This window comes from Haplochromis burtoni, unplaced genomic scaffold, assembly GCF_018398535.1.
Source record: "Haplochromis burtoni strain Fernald_Lab_line unplaced genomic scaffold, NCSU_Asbu1 Contig_282, whole genome shotgun sequence".
NCBI classification, from domain to species: Eukaryota; Metazoa; Chordata; class Actinopteri; order Cichliformes; family Cichlidae; genus Haplochromis; species Haplochromis burtoni.
This window is the reverse complement of record NW_024582643.1, coordinates 194,848-213,932: the sequence shown is the minus strand read 5'-3', so window position 1 is coordinate 213,932 and position 19,085 is coordinate 194,848. Positions and strand designations below refer to the sequence as shown.

The following is a 19,085-nucleotide window of genomic DNA, read 5'->3' as shown; positions in this document are numbered from 1 at the left end:
GTGTGTGTGTGTGTGTGTGTGTGTGTGTGTGTGTGTGTGTGTGTGTGTGTGTTCACCTGTCACTGTATGGTTTATTGCAGTGAGGATGATTGAAGCTCTGTGGCTGCCTCGGTCATGAGGAGGGGAGCAGCTGTGATGTTTTCCCTGATGGAGAGCAGTTTGTTCAGTGACCTCTGACCTTAGCTGACTCAGATGCCAGTGATGGCTCCAGCTCCTCACCCATGTTTTCACAGTGTTAGTTGCAGTTGTTTTCCTCTGGAAGGCGACCACGTTCTCTTTTGTCCTCCTGACATTCAGGAGAAGGTGATTTCTGACGGACGTCTCCACCGAGCTCCTCAGCAGCTCCCTGCACTCTGACTCCTGCCCACCAGTAATACAGCGAGCCTCTGCAGGGTCACCAGCGAGCATGATTCAGTGTTTGGGTCGCTGGAGTGTTAGGAAGTTGTTGGGCATTGAAGACACTGGAAAACTAAAAAAACATGATTCTCACCGAGCCACCAGTGCCACCCAGGTGAGACTGAGCACGCTGCAACAGGTAGATAACAGCATCATCCACCCTCACAGCAGGGGCGAACTAAGCCTGGCAAGAACCAGACTGTCCACCTCCGTGATATGTGACCTTCTGATCAAGACATTTTTATTTTTTTATGTGGACTCGTTGAGTTTCTAGACCTTTTATCGCGTCTGTCCTCTTCACACGTGGCGCTAGCACACCACGCTCACTGGACGTGAAAGCGTTAGATCTAAAATCAGCTGATGGGGGCGTGGTCAAGCACAGTTTAATCTGGTATCCGTAAAGAGGAAGAAGACAGGGCAGCCATACGTCAGGTCAGGATTCAACCATCGCTCCTTTCACACAGCTGAGCGCTAACCGTCTGAACACGTCCACCTCTGCTAAGAACCCCAGAACGATAACTGGAGTAGAAACTGGGAGGGCGGTGATCGCACTGATGAGGGTCGTAAACACGTTCATACTGAAAAGTTCAGCATCTGCATTTCTAGGAACATGTAGACCTTCAGCACCGGTACATCTGAACCCAAAGTGCCCAGTTTGTCTTTGGATCGCTGTCAATAAAGTTCATCAAACATGTCACAGCTGCCCTAAATCAATATTATTGGTAATTACCGAAATCACTCTTTATATTTCTGAAACAGTTGATCCAAGAGCGTGTCCAGACTCGTCAATCTAAATAATGTTTTTGATTCTAAAATATAATTATTGCTGTTGTTTCCATGCATTTAAAAAAAGCATAAAAATGTGGTTGAATTAGTGATAGTCTTTCATTACCAAAGAAAACTTATAATGAATTCAGGTTGAGACGTCTCGCTCTTGTTCCGAGCAGTAAAAAGAGAAGTGACTGTAAAGGAGAGGGTGGACGTTACAGCGCGTCGTGATGCTGGACGCTCTCTGAGACTAACAGCGTGAGACATGAAGTGTCCTCGCTGTGCGGTCGAGTACACTTCAGAGTCGATGGAGAGACAGGTACTTAGAGAATGCACCGAGGACGAGGCGGCAAACGCAGGCTGACGGAGGCAGATGTCAGGAAACTCAAGAATTTAAATACTAGAGACAGAAGGAAGTCCACTGCTGACCTTCAGGCAGAGATCAGAGTCTGACAAAGTCTCCAGTGTGAGTAAAAGCAGACGACTGAACGGACCAACAAACAGCTGCTAAGATGCCATTATTCATCCAGAAAAGCCTCAGATTTGTCAGTGCGCATCACCAGACTGTAGATGACTGGAAGAAGCTACTCTGCATGGACCAGTCCCAGTTTGAACTCTTCGGTTTATGTCTGCTTTGAATGGAGAACGTTGGATGCTAGATACACCACACCCACACCGAGCGAGGACCACCAGCTCCACATCTTGGTGCATCATGCAGTCTTTTCTTAACTAACAAGATGATGACCCCAACCATCAACCCAACCATCCATCCATCCATCATGCATCCATCTATCCATCAACCCAACCATCCATCCATCCATCATGCATCCATCTATCCATCAACCCAACCATCCATCCATCCATCCATCAACCCAACCATCCATCCATCCATCAACCCAACCATCCATCCATCATGCATCCATACATCCATCCATCCATCATGCATCCATCCATCCATCCATCCATCCATCAACCCAACCATCCATCCATCCATCCATCCATCCATCCATCCATCCATTCATCTCATCCATCAACCCAACCATCCATCCATCCATCATGCATCCTCCATCCATCATCCATCCATCCATCCATCCATCATCATGCATCCATCCATCCATCATGCATCCATCCATCCATCCATCCATCCATCATGCATCCATCCATCCATCCATCCATCCATCATATCCATCCATCCATCACATCCATCCATCCATCCATCCATCCATCCATCAACCCACCATCCATCCATCATCAATCCATCCAATCCATCCATTCATCAACCCAACCATCCATCCATCCATCCATCAACCCAACCATCCATCCATTATCCATCCATCCATCCATCACATCCATCCATCCATCCATCCATCATCCATCCATCCATCACCCAACCATCCATCCATCCATCCATCCATCCATCCATCCCATCCATCCAATCCATCCATCCATCCAACCACATCCATTATCCATCATCATCCATCCATCCACATCATCCATCATTCATCCATCCATCCATCCATCCATCATGCATCCATCCATCCTCCATCCATCATCATGCATCCATCCATCCATCCATCCACCCAACCATCCATCCACCATCATGCATCCATCCATCAAACATCCAACATCTCATCCATCATCATCCATCCATCCATCACCACATCCATCCATCCATCATACATCCATCATCCATCATCCATCCATCCATCCATCCATCCATCATCCATCCATCCATCCATCCATCCATCTTCATCCATCCATCCATCAACCCAACCATCCATCCATCCATCATGCATCCATCCATCCATCCATCCATCCATCAATCATGCATCCATCATCCATCCATCCATCATCAACCACCATCCATCCATTCATCATCCATCCATCCATCCATCCATCATGCATCCATCAATCCATCCATCCATCCATCAACCCAACCATCCATCCATCCATCATGCATCCATCATCCATCCATCCATCCATCCATCCTTCCATCCATGCATGCATCCATTACTTAAATATTTTAGAAATCTGTCAAACAGTTGTTTAAAACAACAGCCATATTATTATTTATTAGTATGATAAACTGAAACTACTAAAATGTTCTTATTCACACATGATAACCAAAGAATAATATGTATTTTTAAGGCCTCGTTTTCCTTGATATCAGTATTGTTTTAAGTAGTTTTCCTTCTGTTTTGCTATTGAATATTGAAGACTTCCCAGCTGTTCCTAGAGCCTAATTTCTAATGAAACTTTGGTGCGATCCATTGTTGAATCCACTAAATCCCAGATCTGATCAGCAGCATTCAGCGGGACTTTGAATTGGCCCGTCCTTCAGTCCCAGGACTCCAGATTCTTTTTCCTGCTCAAAGACTCTCTGCACAGCTTTAAAGAATGGATGGATGGATGGATGGATGGATGGATGGATGGATGGATGGATGGATGGAAGGATGGATGAGTACCAAATATAGGTAAAAGCAAACTATGCAGAGCAGATAAGAGAAAAACTGGAAATGATTTGTGTGGAAAAAAGAGTAAAGCTACTTCAGAAATAATAGCTGCAACAACAACAATAATAATTGTTCACATCTTAAAGGGCACGCTGTCAGGAATCCTAGAAGCACATCAAACATGTCCTGATGTAGCACTCATCCATCCGAGGGGCTGTGGAGGTCTGATAGAGATCTGACACACGTACACCCCACCGATCAGTACAGCCGATCAATCTTTAAAGATGAAAACTCTTAATAAGCACTCTTATATTCATGAAAACATCTATTTTGGAGTTATGAAATTATAAACACACCTTTAATAAATAAAAATATGTGGTACTATTTGCTAAAAATGCCCGGGTCAGCACCAGTTTAACTTCAGCTGATGTGTCTTCAAGTCCTGGACAAAAGGTCAAAGCTCACATTCTTTTAGCAGCTTTAGTTCATTTTTAGGGTTTAAACGATTTTAAATGCAGGAATTTATAAAAAGTACCTTTCAGAGAAACATCAGTTTAACGGCAACGAGTCAGTGTTTGTAACACCTTTTCTTTGTTTAACACACTTTTCCCCCAAAACAGTTTTAGCATCATATCATACAGAGGATCAGAGCTCCAGAGTGATTTTTTTAACACACAGTACCACACATACTGTACGTGCACGCACACACACACACACACACACACACACACACACACACACACACACACACACACACACACACGACACACACACACAACCACACACACACACGCACACACGCACACACACACACACACACACACACACGCACAGGGCTTAGAGCCAGGTTGGCTCACTCGGCTCCACGCTATCTCTGATAAACAGATTTACTTTTGTTAAACAGTTTTTTATTTGTTCACTCAGTCTCTCCATCCTCTTTAATCCACTGTGTGTGTGTGTGTGTGTGTGTGTGTGTGTGTGTGTGTGTGTGTGTGTGTGTGTGTGTGTGTGTGTGTGCATGTCTGCACAGAGAGACATGATGATGGTTGTCCTCACTGGAACCTTTTTCAGTTAAACCCTGTGTGAGAAGGTTTTTGTGCACCTGTGCGTCGGTTTACAGCCGACCCCTTAACGTGCTTGAATGCTTCAGTTTTGGTTGCTTGGGTGCAGTAAACACCCACAGCTCATCTTAAGCATGCGTTTCCAGTGGGTGTGCTGGCTGCAGAGGTGGACGGGTGGACGTAGCTTCTGTTACCTGTTGGTTGGGTGAAGATTTCACTCAGAGCAGCTCCCTGCTGTCACAGACAGATGACTGCGTGGACAAAGTGAGCACATGTGCTTTGTCCTTTTAAATATGCACAGGATTATTGGTTTTAAAATGTTTGAATTATTAGCCGATCGCACCACATTTCTTAAATATCTGAAGAAAGGACTGTGGGCGGAGCTCTGGGACCAGAGGTGGTGCTGGAGCAGCAGCGCTAAAGGCAGGAACACCTAAAGAAATGCTTTGAATGTCCTTCAAGAAGCCTGGAGAACTTTTCCTGGAGATACTCAGAGTTCAGTCTGTGCTGAAGGATAAAGGTGTTCACACCAAACGCTCACTTTACAGCTCGTTAGACTTGGACACACTGCTTTTGCCTGATTTGCTGCATTTCCATGTATGTTTGCACATTTCAGTCTCAGAGAAACCGAAGCAGTGAGCTTAAACACGCGATGAGAACGACGTCCTCGGGGAATTTTCCTGTGATTCGTGACAACAGCCGACACATTTACAGCGGACTAACACTACTACTGCTCATTATTTGAACCTTTTTGAAGCATTTTAAAAAAATGCAAACTCAAACTAATGTGTTGCATTTGTTTACCTTCCCCTCTCCTTCATTAGACTGCAGTAAATACTTAAAGCACGGGGCGAGTGTCTACCGGGAAGGATTTTGAAACAGGACTATGAAAGGAAGGTTCTGTGTTTCACGCATGGTGCGAATACTGCGTGAAAGCTAAAATAATTGATAGCTGAACAGATGCAGGACTCTCTGGCTGCCAGCAGAGATCAGGAGTGTGAGAGCGTGCAGGATCGCCCCGGGTCAGCCACTGCATCGCTGCACAGTGAATAGTATTTCCTGAGTCCTGCGTCAGTGAGCGCTGAGACACCAATGAATCTGCAACATGACTCCCTGGGAGCCGTGATCATGACGTTCGCTCTCCTACGACTGCAAATGTGATGCAGCGGTGCAGAATAAGTCACCTGTGAAATGTAATATCCGCACAGCTCTGCCCTCGCTCCACTTTTATCCACCTTCTTACTCTGCTGTCCTACAGCGGGGGTCTGATCTGGGTTTCACTTAGGTGCACCTTGCCCTCCTGTTGTATGTCGGTAGGCTACACAACAATCTGAAATGTCTAAGCTGAAGCTGTGGCAGGGCTGTTGTGGGTTTGGGCCCTGCGACACGTCTGAGGAGAAGTCGCAGCTCGTGAAATAAAAGCAGCGCGTTCAGAAACATCGACGCTGCTCGAATTAGTTTCATCAGCCACATGTGCGCTCGCTGCACAGCGACTCCAGCTCCGCCCGAGCTCTGCTGAAGTGGAAGAGCAGTGATGTCACTTCCACTCAGTGAGCACGGCGAGCGGTGATGCTCACTGCCTTTTACAGTGCATTCTGGGAATTTTCTATGGAGCTGTCGTGCAGTGGAGTGATAGTGTCATCGGGGCACTCGCTTCACCATCGAGGGACCAAACAGTCGTGTTTCCTGCAGATGGCGGTGCTGCTTTTATCCTCGTGGAGCGTTAAACCTTCCAAAAAAATCCTCCAACAGACAAATGGAGCTGGTTCCTTCACTAAACTGCGTCCTTAGGAAAAGAGGAAGGATCCTGCTGAGTCATGCAAACTCCCCTGTGGGGTCTCCAGCTGTTATCCCGGCAGATCAGCTGATCTGAGTGCTCAGCTGAACAACTTGATCTGATGTCGTCGTGTTGGTGTTGTTCCTGGATCATCATCACTGATGTTGGTCCAGGTTAAAGTGACCAATCACACTGTAGTGATGCCATAGTTCTGGGACATGGAAACACAGTCACACCCTAACCACCCTCTTTGTTAGATTTTCTTTCCTGAGTGGACATCTGCAGGTGATTGGTCAGATCCAATGTTGGTGCATAAACAACACTGACACAAGGATATCAGATTGACCAAACTGCTTTAGCCTCTCCAAAGCTGCTGCACACCTACCTGCAAGCCACTTTGCAACCCACGTCCACCCCAGCTCCTTCTTTTATATTGCCTGATGCGGTCGTTGTTGGTGTTGATACCCAACCCAAGAAATATGGTTGTTGATAATGAATTAGTTATCTTATATATTTTTAATGCTTCCATGGGATCCCTGCTGTGATCTGATGTCTCTGGAAGATTAACGATGTCACATAAGAGTTTGTGAGTCACAGAGTGAAGGATGTGATGGTTTGACTTGATGAATTTGCCCATTCTTTGTACCGTTCCTTCAAAGACTATTTTTCCAACCAAGCTGTGGCCCCTGTAGTCACTCCAACTATCATCTCTGAGTTTTCACAGCAGCAAACAGGGCAACGCTACTTCCTGTCCAAAGCATTAAAAATATAACTTGTTGCTGCTGCTGTTTTTGCGCTTCGACTGAGCTGTAAGAAAGGAGTCGCCTCGAGGACCCTTCAAGGCTGATTTGCAGTCACATTGCTGCACGCTCATGCCTGCGTATACTGATGGGAGTAACGAGGCGTCAGCCACCTATAAGGTGTGCCTGTGCATGAACACGTGTTCACTGACATGTTTGCATCAGGCTATCCTCCAGCACAGCTGATGCACAGGTCTCTAATTGATTTACAGGCCTCTGTCTCATCTGTGTACACCTCAAGCCTTTCAGTCAGGATAAAAATATGACGGGTTCAGTGATTGGTTATACGAATCAGGTTCCAGGACCTCTGAGAAACGACACGTAGCCCAATTTATATCCGCCCTGTGAGAACATGTTCAGGGAACTTGTCCTGTTCAGACAACACGAGCATGCATATCTGTGTGTCAGGGGAAATGCAACAATATGCAGGGCCTCCTTTGTCATGCTTTTCATTCCCTAACACGTCAGTGTGTGAAAGGTCTGCGCTGCAGGCCAGTTTAGACTCTATAGACTCACTCGCTGTTGGATTTGAGTCTCTCGCTGAAAAAAGATTCCATCAGCTGCCTGTAGAGCTTTGATGGGGCTTCGTGGACAGTTTCTCCTCCTGTTCTCGTGTAAATGATCTTTGTGGTTATTTATTTTTACGTTTCTGACAGTCGCATGTGCTTCTCTATGTGTGACTTAGTCGTGTTATGTTGTGTGTCTGCAGGACTACCGAGTGAACATCTTCCTCCGTCAGCAGTGGAACGATCCCAGGCTGGCGTATTCCGAATACCCCGATGACTCTCTGGACCTGGATCCCTCTATGTTAGACTCCATATGGAAACCGGATCTGTTCTTCGCCAACGAGAAGGGAGCCCACTTCCACGAAGTCACCACAGACAACAAACTGCTCAGGATATTCAAGAACGGCAATGTTTTGTACTCTATAAGGTGAGCAGCAGCACGGTTAAGAAAAACCTTCGTGACACATGGAGTCATGTCACTCTGACTTCTGTTTATTTCCTGTAATTTGAAGCTACAAGCTCCTTTATGCATGAAACCAAGGATCCGTGTGCAGTGTATATACATGCATGCATGCTTTCATAGCCAGAGGCACGCAGCAAACTCTGAGATACCGAGGAAGACGCATCTGCAGAATGAATATATGCACGTCTGCAGTCGTGTCTATTTAATCAGGTCACTGATATAAAAATGTTTAGAATATCTTCCTGTTGTTGGGTTTAAGTCCATCGCCTCAGACTTCATGGTGCTAAATGTAAGTCTTTGATATGTGAAAGTAAAGTGCTTTACAGGTTAGTTAATGAACAGGTCCAAACTTTTTAGGCTGATCTTCAGAAATGCTCTGATTTGAGCTCGCTGCTGCCTCGCCACATGTCCTCTGGCCTCACACTGTTTTCTCACTGCTAGCTCGTCGTGTTTAAACACTGGACCGCATTTATTCATTTGACTAATCTGACTTGCAGATGTTATAATATGAGCTCCGATTAAACATTTATTCTTCATTTTTGGGTTTAGTGGAACTTTTTATGTCCATCGTGAGTCAAAGAGAGAAGGTCTTCATGCTTTAGGATTTAAACATTAGATGCTGACAGTGGTTCTGTAAGTTTGTCAGAGTGGGATCTCGTTTCTGAATATTTTGATGTATAAAGTCTGATATTATCGGGTATCCTCTTGGTTCCAACAGTGCAGGTGGCACATTGATATAAACTGACATGTTACGATGTCTGTGACTTTGAACCCACGGTCTCGGTCTTCAGTGTCTCCTTTCTTTCTTTTCAGGCTAACGTTAACTCTGTCGTGTCCCATGGATCTAAAAAACTTCCCGATGGATGTTCAGACGTGCATCATGCAGCTGGAGAGCTGTAAGTACTGCATGACTGTACACACTAACAGGCTTCTGGAGAACTTCAAGACATGTTGAGGAGTCATTTAGCCGTTTAAATCAGCTGTGATGGATCAAGGACACATCTAAAACCTGCAGGACACCGGCCCTCGAGGCCTGCAGTTGGACACCCCTGGGTTAAAGGGTTAAGAAACACCTTTCATTCAGGCTGTGAGCCTTAATTACAAAGAAGCTCTTTTCAGCTCCAGATTTTTGGTTTGGCAGCGTTTTTACATCTGATGCGATTAGTGTCACTACCTGGAATCAAACCGGTGACTTTAGCTTGCCGGGTAAATGTGCTAACCACTACACCACCAACAATTAGAAGGGCAGTTAAATATCCACCGCCAATGCAAAACTGCAGGAGATGCAATGTTATGGTCAAGGTGCAGAGAAGGATGCATCATCGAGGAGCTGTGACTCGGTCACATGTGAACATTTAAAATTTATGGTCACAACACGACAGGGCTGCTGATGATGGGGCGGGGTCTTTGACTCCAAGTCAAGCTCGTTGTTGCAGCTGTGCCCCGCGACTCCTTCAGGCACACCTGGGAAAACAGAGTCCTCGTCATCAGCAGCCAAACAGCAGCTGACAAGCCGTGTCGTTCTGCCACACGTGTGTTCATACGTACGCGGAGATGCTTCTTCTTCACCTGCCTGCATCTCTCTCTCTATCCCAGCATCCTCCTGTGTCACACCAGCCCTCACACGTCCACAGAACAAACTCTGAACTCGCCTGCGATGCATTTTGAAGGTTTCCTCGGTGGGAGATGAATCCCTACACGAATACAGGAAAACACTAACAGATCGCTTTTTTGGTGCCAGAATGCAGCTGACATTTAAAGAGCCTGTTTGCTCCATGGATGAACAAGTTCCCCCTGCCATGTGGACTACTGCACCCCTCCCTCTTTACCATCGGGGGGGACCATCTTTGAACTGACAGTAAGCCAGATGGTTCCTCATCCTCAGTCCAGAGGACACAGCGTCCGTGATGGGATGGGTTTCTACTTGGTCACAGTCCACCTTAAATGGACCATGAGCCAAAATGCAGCTGACATTTAAAGAGCCATTTGGGGAGCTGTTAGCAGGGTCTGCTCTCCTGTCGGCCGTCGCCTTGATTCTGAAGCAGACGTGTGCTGCGGCTGGATCAGCTAAACTTTCTGACCAGCTGATGGGAGATGCTTCAGAGGCTGCGGCTCTGGGCCGCTGTGAATTTGCAGAGATAGACAGGAGCTAATTACAGCGGCAGTCATTCCCAGCGAGGCTCAGAATGAGATTAAAACTCTGATCCTTGTAGATAATGTTTAAATCCCCCCTCACAGACAGATGAAAGCAGCCCGAGTGTGGATTAAGACTTTTGTCAGAGGGAAGTTCCTCGGGTTAAAGCTGTGTGCTTAAACATAGAGCAGCCCCCCGCCCGCCGCCGCCGCCTGCTCCGTGTTTCTGCTCCGCGTGAACATGTATATTCCATATCCCAGCGATACGTCTCCTCCGATCCGTCTCCGCGCCCACAGAGGCTCGGTGCGTGACTCTGAATATGTAGCACGCTGCTTCTGTTCAGACGTGTGCTGCCTGCACACGCAGGAAGTCCGTGCTGCAAACAATACCATGATTTCAGAATCTGTTGATGTCGTGCGGATGATGCTCCAGAAAGCTGGATGAAGACGAGATTCATTCATCCATCCTGAAGTATATTTAGTCTCCCTTCATGGGAACATATTTTAGCAGCATATCTTTTTAAGGAAGCAGTCGTGTTTAATGATGTTGGTGCAGTTATGATGACGAATCCATCGTCTGCCCAATCAGAGGCCTGGCCTCAGGGACAGAGCCCTCGAAGAGCTTATTCATCTTCACTGGTAGTTCCAGTCCTCTCTGACCCACATACACACACATAGAAACACACACACACTGAGAGGTAAGCACACGCACACACAGACACGCACAGATTATTTGCATTGCTGCTCCCTGATGTCAGAGGAACCATAAGGACGCATCAGGACATACTGACATGCAGAGGAAATGAGTCGTGACGTGGTCCGTGTTCGAGGACAGAAAGTCCTCGGTCCAGGTTTATGTCTCGTTCCGTGAAACATAATTGGAGGCTGTGGTTGCAGCCTGACCCTGTTCAGGTCGCGTCCGGGACCAGCCGAGCTCGTAAGTGCAGCGAGTCGACAGTCACGGCCGCCGCTGCCACCGGAGGCCGTCGTAAGATTTAAAAGCATCCCGAGCCGAGCACCGATGCTCGTGTGGAAGGCTGCAGGCGCGCTCTCCTCTGTTTTTCTCTTTTTTAACATGCAAACACTTTTCACGCACTTTCAGCCGAAGCTTAAGAAGCAGGATGAACTCATTCTTTCTGTGCATGGCTGCAGGCTTGCACCAGCACATACCAGCTGCTTCCTGCGCTCGCCGAAGAGCCCCGCAGCGCTCCGACCGCACGCATTCATACGTGGCTTCCGCTCTCCCTCTGCCTTCACCCGGACACAGAAGAAGAGGGGCCACTGAAAGCTGGATATAAGACGCATGTGTGAAAACAAGAATAATATCACGGCATCTGTTTGCATTAACATCAAGCCTCCCACATCATCCAGCCATCTCTGGTCCGTCCTCGGGCACGTTGCAGTGCCTCTCTGATGTGTGTGGTGATATCTGTGCTGGTGGTGCGTTTGGCCGTGAGCTCTGTCTAAAAACATCCAGTGTCCTGTGTGCTGAGGACGGGACGCACCAATGAGATGCATGAGTCCTAAAGATGGGAAAACTAAAGAAGCTAAACAGAGCCGGAAATCAGGGCTGACGCAAAAACAGGCTGCAGCGATCTGCAAACATCGTCCTCGAACATCAGTCTGTGAGCGTCCGCGAGCTGCGGAGAGCAGCTGCTGGACTTTCACAGCTCAGCAGTCCTCGCTCTGCTTCCTCCTTTTTTTGGTATCCAGATGTGCCAGCTGTGAGTCCCACAGGCACGCCCCCGAAACATCAGAGCTGCAGGCGTTGACCTGAGCGCTGATAATGAGCTGGATGCTCTCCTCTTCAGTCCGAGGATGCGGCGTCCATGTTTGGATGGGTCTGACCTCAGATCAGTTTTAAAGGAGCTTTGGTCCAGAGGAGATGGCGCCGGTCACATCTGGCTTCTTCTCTGCGCATAGAGATTCCTCCACATGATGACGATGAGATGTTCACAGTGAGGAGCATCGTTCTGAAAACCAGTTTGTGGATGCAGTTTCCTCTGAGAACTTCTGGCCCTCTGAGACGCTCTTTTTATACCCGATCATGTGACTGACCTGCTGACAGCCTGATTAGTAGCTCAGTGTTCCTCCAGCTTTTCTTTCTCGTCCGAACTACTTTTCCAGCTTCTTGTTGCAGCCCTGCACATCTTTTAGAGACATGTTGCTGCCCCCAAACTCAAAATGAGCTCATAGTTTTTTCACTTTAAACATTTGATGTGTTTTTTATGTTGGGTTGTGAAAAAATCTGAGATTTATGAATCATTGTGCTCGTGTAAATGAGGCATGTTGTACAGAGCAAGAACCAGGCCAGTTACCATGTGAGGCACAGGTGGGCCGACGCAGGCGAAAACACAGCAGACAAGACACGAGAGAAAAGTACCCTTCAAAATAAAACAGGAAATAACCAAAAACACAGTGATGCTGAAACACAGACACCGAGGACCACCGGAGGGAAACGATGCCGACACAGAGATGCACATTTAAAAACAATAAAAACATTAAAACCACTGAAGCTGCATAAATGGAGACCCTGGGTGTGTTCAGCATCCGTCGTAGTGCGGGCCCCACGAGGAAGGAAAACGTGTCTGCTGCCCTGAAACACCGACAGTCCGCAGACACAAGAGTGCGAACACAAGTCGACACAATCTGAACAAAAGATGGTCAAACTCCTCGCTACACACAGACTTGTGCTCTGTGGCCTTTCTTAAATCTATTGTCTCTCATAATTTCTGTGTTTCAGTCGGGTACACCATGAACGACCTGATCTTTGAGTGGCAGGAGAACGGACCTGTTCAAGTGGCCGACGGCCTCACGCTCCCACAGTTCATCCTCAAAGATGAATCAGACCTCCGATACTGCACCAAGCACTACAACACAGGTAACACACACACACACACACACACTGCCGTAAGCATCAGGATGCAGGTAAGATGCACACAGGATGAAAGGGTTGCCACGTTTCATCCGTCACGTTTGTTCTCCAAGGATCGAGTCGAAAAACAAAGTGAGGGAGAAACAAACCGACTGACAAAGCAGGTCCTGACCAGACATGGATGTAGTGTGTGTGTGTGTGTGTGTGAGTGTGTGTGTGTGTGTGTGTGTGTGTGTGTGTGTGTGCTGTGTGCGTGTGTGTGTGTGCGCGTGTGTGTGTGCGTGTGTGTGTGTGCGTGTGTGTGTGTGTGTTGTGTGTGTGTGTGGTGTGTGTGTGTGTGTGTGGTGTGTGCGTGTGTACGTGTGTGTGTGTGTGCGTGTGCGTGTGTGTGTGTGTGTGTGTGTGTGTGTGTGTGTATGTGTGTGTGTGTGTGTGGTATGTGTGTGTGTGTCTGTGTGTGTGTCTGTGTCTGTGTGTGTGTGTGTGTGTGTCTGTGTGTGTGTGTGACTGTGTGTGCGTGTGTGTGTGTGCGTGTGTGGTGGTGTGTGTGCGTGTGTGCGTGTGTGTGTACACATATGTTTGTAGGGACCAAAATTTGGAAGTTTACTATACGAGTTCAATTCAATTCAGCTTTATTTTACACAGCACCAAATCACAACAACAGTCGCCTCAAGGTGCTTTATATGTAAGGTCGACCCTACAATAATAGATACAGAGAAAAACCCAACAATCATATGACCCCCTATGAGCAGCACTTTGGCGACAGTGGGAAGGAAAAACTCCCTTTTAACAGGAAGAAACCTCCAGCAGAACCAGGCTCAGGGAGGGGCGGGGCCATCTGCTGTGATTGGTTGGGGTGAGAGAAGGAAGACAGGATAAAGACATGCTGTGGAAGAGAGACAGAGGTTAATAACAGATATGATTCAATGCAGAGAGGTCTGTTAACACATAGTGAGTGAGAAAGGTGACTGGAAAGGAAAAACTCAATGCATCATGGGAATCCCCCGGCAGCCTACATCTATTGCAGCATAACTAAGGGAGGATTCAGGGTCACCTGGTCCAGCCCTAACTATATGCTTTAGCAAAAAGGAAAGTTTTAAGCCTAATCTTAAAAGTAGAGATAGTGTCTGTCTCCTGAATCCAAACTGGAAGCTGGTTCCACAGAAGAGGGGCCTGAAAACTGAAGGCTCTGCCTCCCATTCTACTTTTAAATACTCTAGGAACAACAAGTAGGCCTGCAGAGCGAGAGCGAAGTGCAGGCTAATAAATCGATTTGTTGATCAATTATTAAGTCATGTACTAACAGAGACTTGGAGGAGAGAGACCTAATATTTAATAATCCACATTTCACTGTTTTACTCTTTGGTTCAGATGTGGATACTGTATTGTTCTTTCTTTGTGTTTATGTTTAAGTTGTTTGTTGCTGGTTTTTAGTTTGTTTTTTGTCTGTTTGGGAGCTGACACAGTCTCTATGGAGATGGGTTTTTGGGGGGTAGCAGGAGGAGAGAAGCTGCAGAGAGGCGTGTAAGACTGCAACTCTGCTTCCTGGTCCCAACTCTGGATAGTCATATTTTGGGGGGTTTAATAAATTTGTCCATATTTCTAGAAATGAGAGCTGCTCCATCCAAAGTGGGATGGATGCCGTCTCTCCTAACAAGACCAGGTTTCCTCCAGAAGGTTTGCCAATTATCTATGAAGCCCACATCGTTTCTGGGACACCACTCAGACAGCCAGCAATTTAAGGAGAACATGCGGCTAAACATGTCACTCCTGGTCTGATTGGGGAGGGGACCAGAGAAAACTACAGAGTCCGACATTGTTTTGGCAGAACGGAGTCAGAGTTTGACCCGCGGTGGGTGTGTCGCCGAGTGGGTAAAAGCGGTTAGACACATGAACAAGTTGGTGGTGTCTTAAACAGAAGCCCGAGGTACACATATGTTACAAGTATCATTACTGCTAAAGGAGGCCGAGGGACAGGTGAAGCGGCCATGCTGCTCGCGAGTCGGCTACGAGGTGGGAGTATCCTCTCGCCCCGTCGCTCATGCCAAAGCTGGTGTTGACGTTTTCCTGTCTGCAGGTTTGTGACTGTCGCTCCTTTGTCGCAGGAAAGTTCACCTGCATCGAGGTGCGCTTCCACCTGGAGCGTCAGATGGGCTACTACCTGATCCAGATGTACATCCCCTCCCTGCTCATCGTCATCCTGTCCTGGGTCTCCTTCTGGATCAACATGGACGCCGCACCAGCCCGCGTGGCCCTGGGCATCACCACCGTCCTCACCATGACGACGCAGAGCTCAGGCTCCGGACCTCACTGCCTAAGGTGTGTAGTTAGTGTGCAGTCAGTGTGTAGTGTGTGTGTGTGTGTGTGTGTGTGTGTGTGTGTGTGTGTGTGTGTGTGTAAAAGGCCTCACGCTGCACACACTGTGAGGACTGTTGCTACCTGAATGCATGTAGATGAAGGATAATATTAGCGCGACATGTTGTTCGTTGTGAGGCTGTAATGATGAGTTCACAGTAGGCGGTCCTCAGCCGCCGCTGCGTGTCCAGCAGAGGTGATGCTGCATCCATGTCTTCTCTTCTCTCCGGCAGATTCAGCCTTCCAACCATTCCATCTTATTTTCCTTCCCATCACAGACTCTCAATTATTCAATCAGTATTTATTTCTACAGCACATTTAAAAAGGGAAGTGTCCATCAAAGTGCTTCACACAAGGCAGATTCCAACGAATGGCAACAAAAACAGTTAATAAACAGGTTTAGTTACAGTTACAGTGACAGTTACAGTTACATAGCACAAATGCAGACCGGGTGGAAGTCCGAACTAGTTTGCTTCAAAGGCTAGGTGGAACAGGTGAGTTTCTAAATGAGTGAATGGAGTCTGACATGCGGGGTTTAGGTGCAGCCATTGCAGAAGCTCGGCACTTCAGTTGGTATTGTGGAGGTGTAGCTGCTCTGCAGCAGAGTAACACCTCCATCACAAAGTGCTGCCGTTCCTACCCCAGAAAAACACAAGCGCACACTCAGCTGTTCATGATGTAAAACCTCACAATTCAGAGCAGCTTCCACCACAGCCCAGACAAAGCTCCTGCATCCACTCTGGAGACAGCTGGTGAAGCAGAGCAACACAAAGCCTGCAGGCACGGGGGTCACACAGTGACCCAGGGACGTTTTGGATGTGATTGGTCGAGTGGACAGGGGTTTATACATGTTAATGTCTCATCTGGAGTTTGCTTTGGACCAGGTTAGGTCTGCGGCAGATGTTACCATGGTGACGTGCTGCTGAGTTTTTGTCCTCCGCCATCTTACCGGATGTTTTGCACGCACAAACCGAAGTCTGTTTATTCCACACATCATGCGTCTGGCAGAGCGTGAGTGAGAACAAGCCCCACAGTCCTGCTCTGGTATCGTGTATGCATGAGAAACAATCAGACATGGAGCGCTCGTTACATAAGCCTTATTAACTCATCAGCACACTCATCCCTCCCTCACATACTGTACACACACAAAGGCTAGGCCAAACAGCTGTGTGTGTGTGTGTGTGTGTGTGTGTGTGTGTGTGACATGTAGCCAGTGCTTAACAGAGCTTTGCACTCCAGTATGTTACATGTGTCTGAATAAGTCATCGTTTCATAAAGGAGGGCAGTTACATCTTCTTGACACCACGGGCGTCACAGCAGTGCGTTTACACACACACACACACACACACACACACACACACACACACACACACACACACAGAGCTGCAGCCCTGAAATAAAGTCTATAATTATTGCAGAAAAATGAAACATCTGTGCAGTCAGAGTTACGTTTGAGACTCACTGTGAACTTAAACCACTGACGGTGAGCGCCTCCAGCCTGCTGAATGAAGCGTGTGTGTGTTTACAGGTCTCTTATGTGAAGGCCATCGACATCTGGATGGCCGTGTGTCTTCTGTTCGTCTTCTCTGCGCTGCTGGAGTACGCTGCCGTTAACTTTGTGTCGAGGCAACACAAAGAGCTGCTGCGCTTCAGACGGCACAACAAGAATAAGAGCAAGGTACAGAAAAGTCCCACACACTGCACAGCACAGCGAACGCAGCACCATCCAGAGTGAGGAACACCTACACACAGTTTGTGACCTGCATCCACAGACTGATGGACCGCTGTGACTCGTGTGCTCTGGGCTGAGGCTGCCACCGTGTGGTGACACGTTGTTATTGCAGCGTTCTGCTCAGAGACGGCACGAGGCGAGAAAGGCCCAGATCCAATCCGGCTCACTGTGAGGAGCGCAGGTCCACGCCGTCCAGGCTGAGGCTGAACACCCCGGCTGAGGGGAACGCTGACAGCAGCACAAATCATTCATCGTGGGAATTTTCAGCCTCGTCCGATGTTTAGAGTTCAGGAAAACTAAGGAAAACTTTGACTCGCTGCATCCAGGAAAAAATCTCTTCCAACTTCTGTTATTTTAATTTTTCATATATCTGTGCAGAAGTCATAAGTACACTTTTGGCCCATCCCAGGGTGGAAAAATCCCTGAAAGATTTCAGGATAAAAGTCTGGATTAGCTTTAGACGTGTGTCACGTGTAATCCTACACACATCTCGTTTGTTTCTATGGAAACACTTTTGAAATGTGCTTACTCGTCATTTTTATTCTTATTAGAATTTATAGAAAGACAGAGATATGTGGGAGCATGTCAGAAATGGATTTATCACTTCCATCTGACGTTTGAGCTTCCATCGGAGAACAGCTCAGCGTGGAGCGCCAGGTCGGATTGGAGCTGGGCCGGAGAGGGAGGAGGAAGTGGTGGAGGAATCGGTGCTTCTCGCTCCGCATGTTTGAGTCATCTCGCTGTATCGGTGCATGACGCAGCATGTAACCGCATCAGTGTGATGATTCTGTGTTTCTGCAGCCATCCAACCCGGATGAGCCTGAGCTCGGTGCGTGATCACGACCTCGGCGGGCTGGAAGATCAGCATTCAGTCAACTCGCCAACACAAACGTGTCACTGACACGTCCTGATGAAAGCACGGACGCTGAGCCTGTGGGTCTGAAGACTGAATGTGAACAGAGACCTGCAGACACACTAAGTTTACTGTTTAACACAATGAAATAAAAACAAACAAACACACATGGAAACAATTTTAGAAAAGAAAACACATAAAAAATCATTTTACGGTCGATTTAGCTCATAGACAGCGTCTGATGCAAATCCATCAGCGTTCCTATCTGTGCGTCTGTGCAAGCAGCTGAACGTTTCCCTGCGTTGACTGAACGGCTGAGCGGCCCAGCCTGCTCTTTTTCTTTTGTTCTTCCTTTTGCTTTCTGTTGACGTGTGCATGCTGTCGGTCGGTAGATCAGTGGAGGTGCCGTTGATCCAGAGGAGCTAGCCGAGTCCCTTCGTCGTGTTAACACTGACGACGGCCTCAAAGCGGCAGAGCCTCTGTACGGATCTATGACCAACATCTACACCAGCAACCACGGGGTAATGCCACGCTGCATGTGTGTGTGTCTGTGCGCATGTTTCTCTTGCAGGAGCTCCTCCTCCATCAGTCTGACACTTTTCACACAGCAGCTTCATAAATAAGACAGGATGTGTTGAAGGAGTAAAATGGTGACACGAACATAAACGTATTTCTCTGATGTGTGCGAGCCGTGACTGTTTCTGTGGTTTTTAATGACATATTTCCAGATGAGTGCACATCTGGATCAGGACAGTTTGAGTGAGCATGTAAAACTTCAGCCTCCTTTCTTTCAGTTTAGAAGTCATATCTGGGCTTAAGGTAGTGCAGCTGAGCTTAACTGTGCTCAGAAATGTTTGTCCAGACAAACACGCGGCCGCTCAGTGATGATGAGCAGCTGGAGGCTGGGACATTA

At 47.5% G+C, this 19,085-nt stretch overlaps 1 protein-coding gene across 1 annotated transcript in view; it reads left to right on the top strand.

The window, feature by feature from the left end:
* The window catches only part of LOC102299625 (glycine receptor subunit alpha-3), a 47,106-nt gene that overhangs the window by 19,442 nt on the left and 8,579 nt on the right, over window positions 1-19,085 (top strand). The window contains 7 exon segments of the mRNA XM_042227803.1: window positions 7,965-8,188; window positions 9,038-9,120; window positions 13,101-13,238; window positions 15,338-15,529; window positions 15,532-15,551; window positions 17,116-17,265; window positions 18,565-18,693. Of these exon segments, the coding sequence (XP_042083737.1) occupies window positions 7,965-8,188; window positions 9,038-9,120; window positions 13,101-13,238; window positions 15,338-15,529; window positions 15,532-15,551; window positions 17,116-17,265; window positions 18,565-18,693 (936 nt within the window).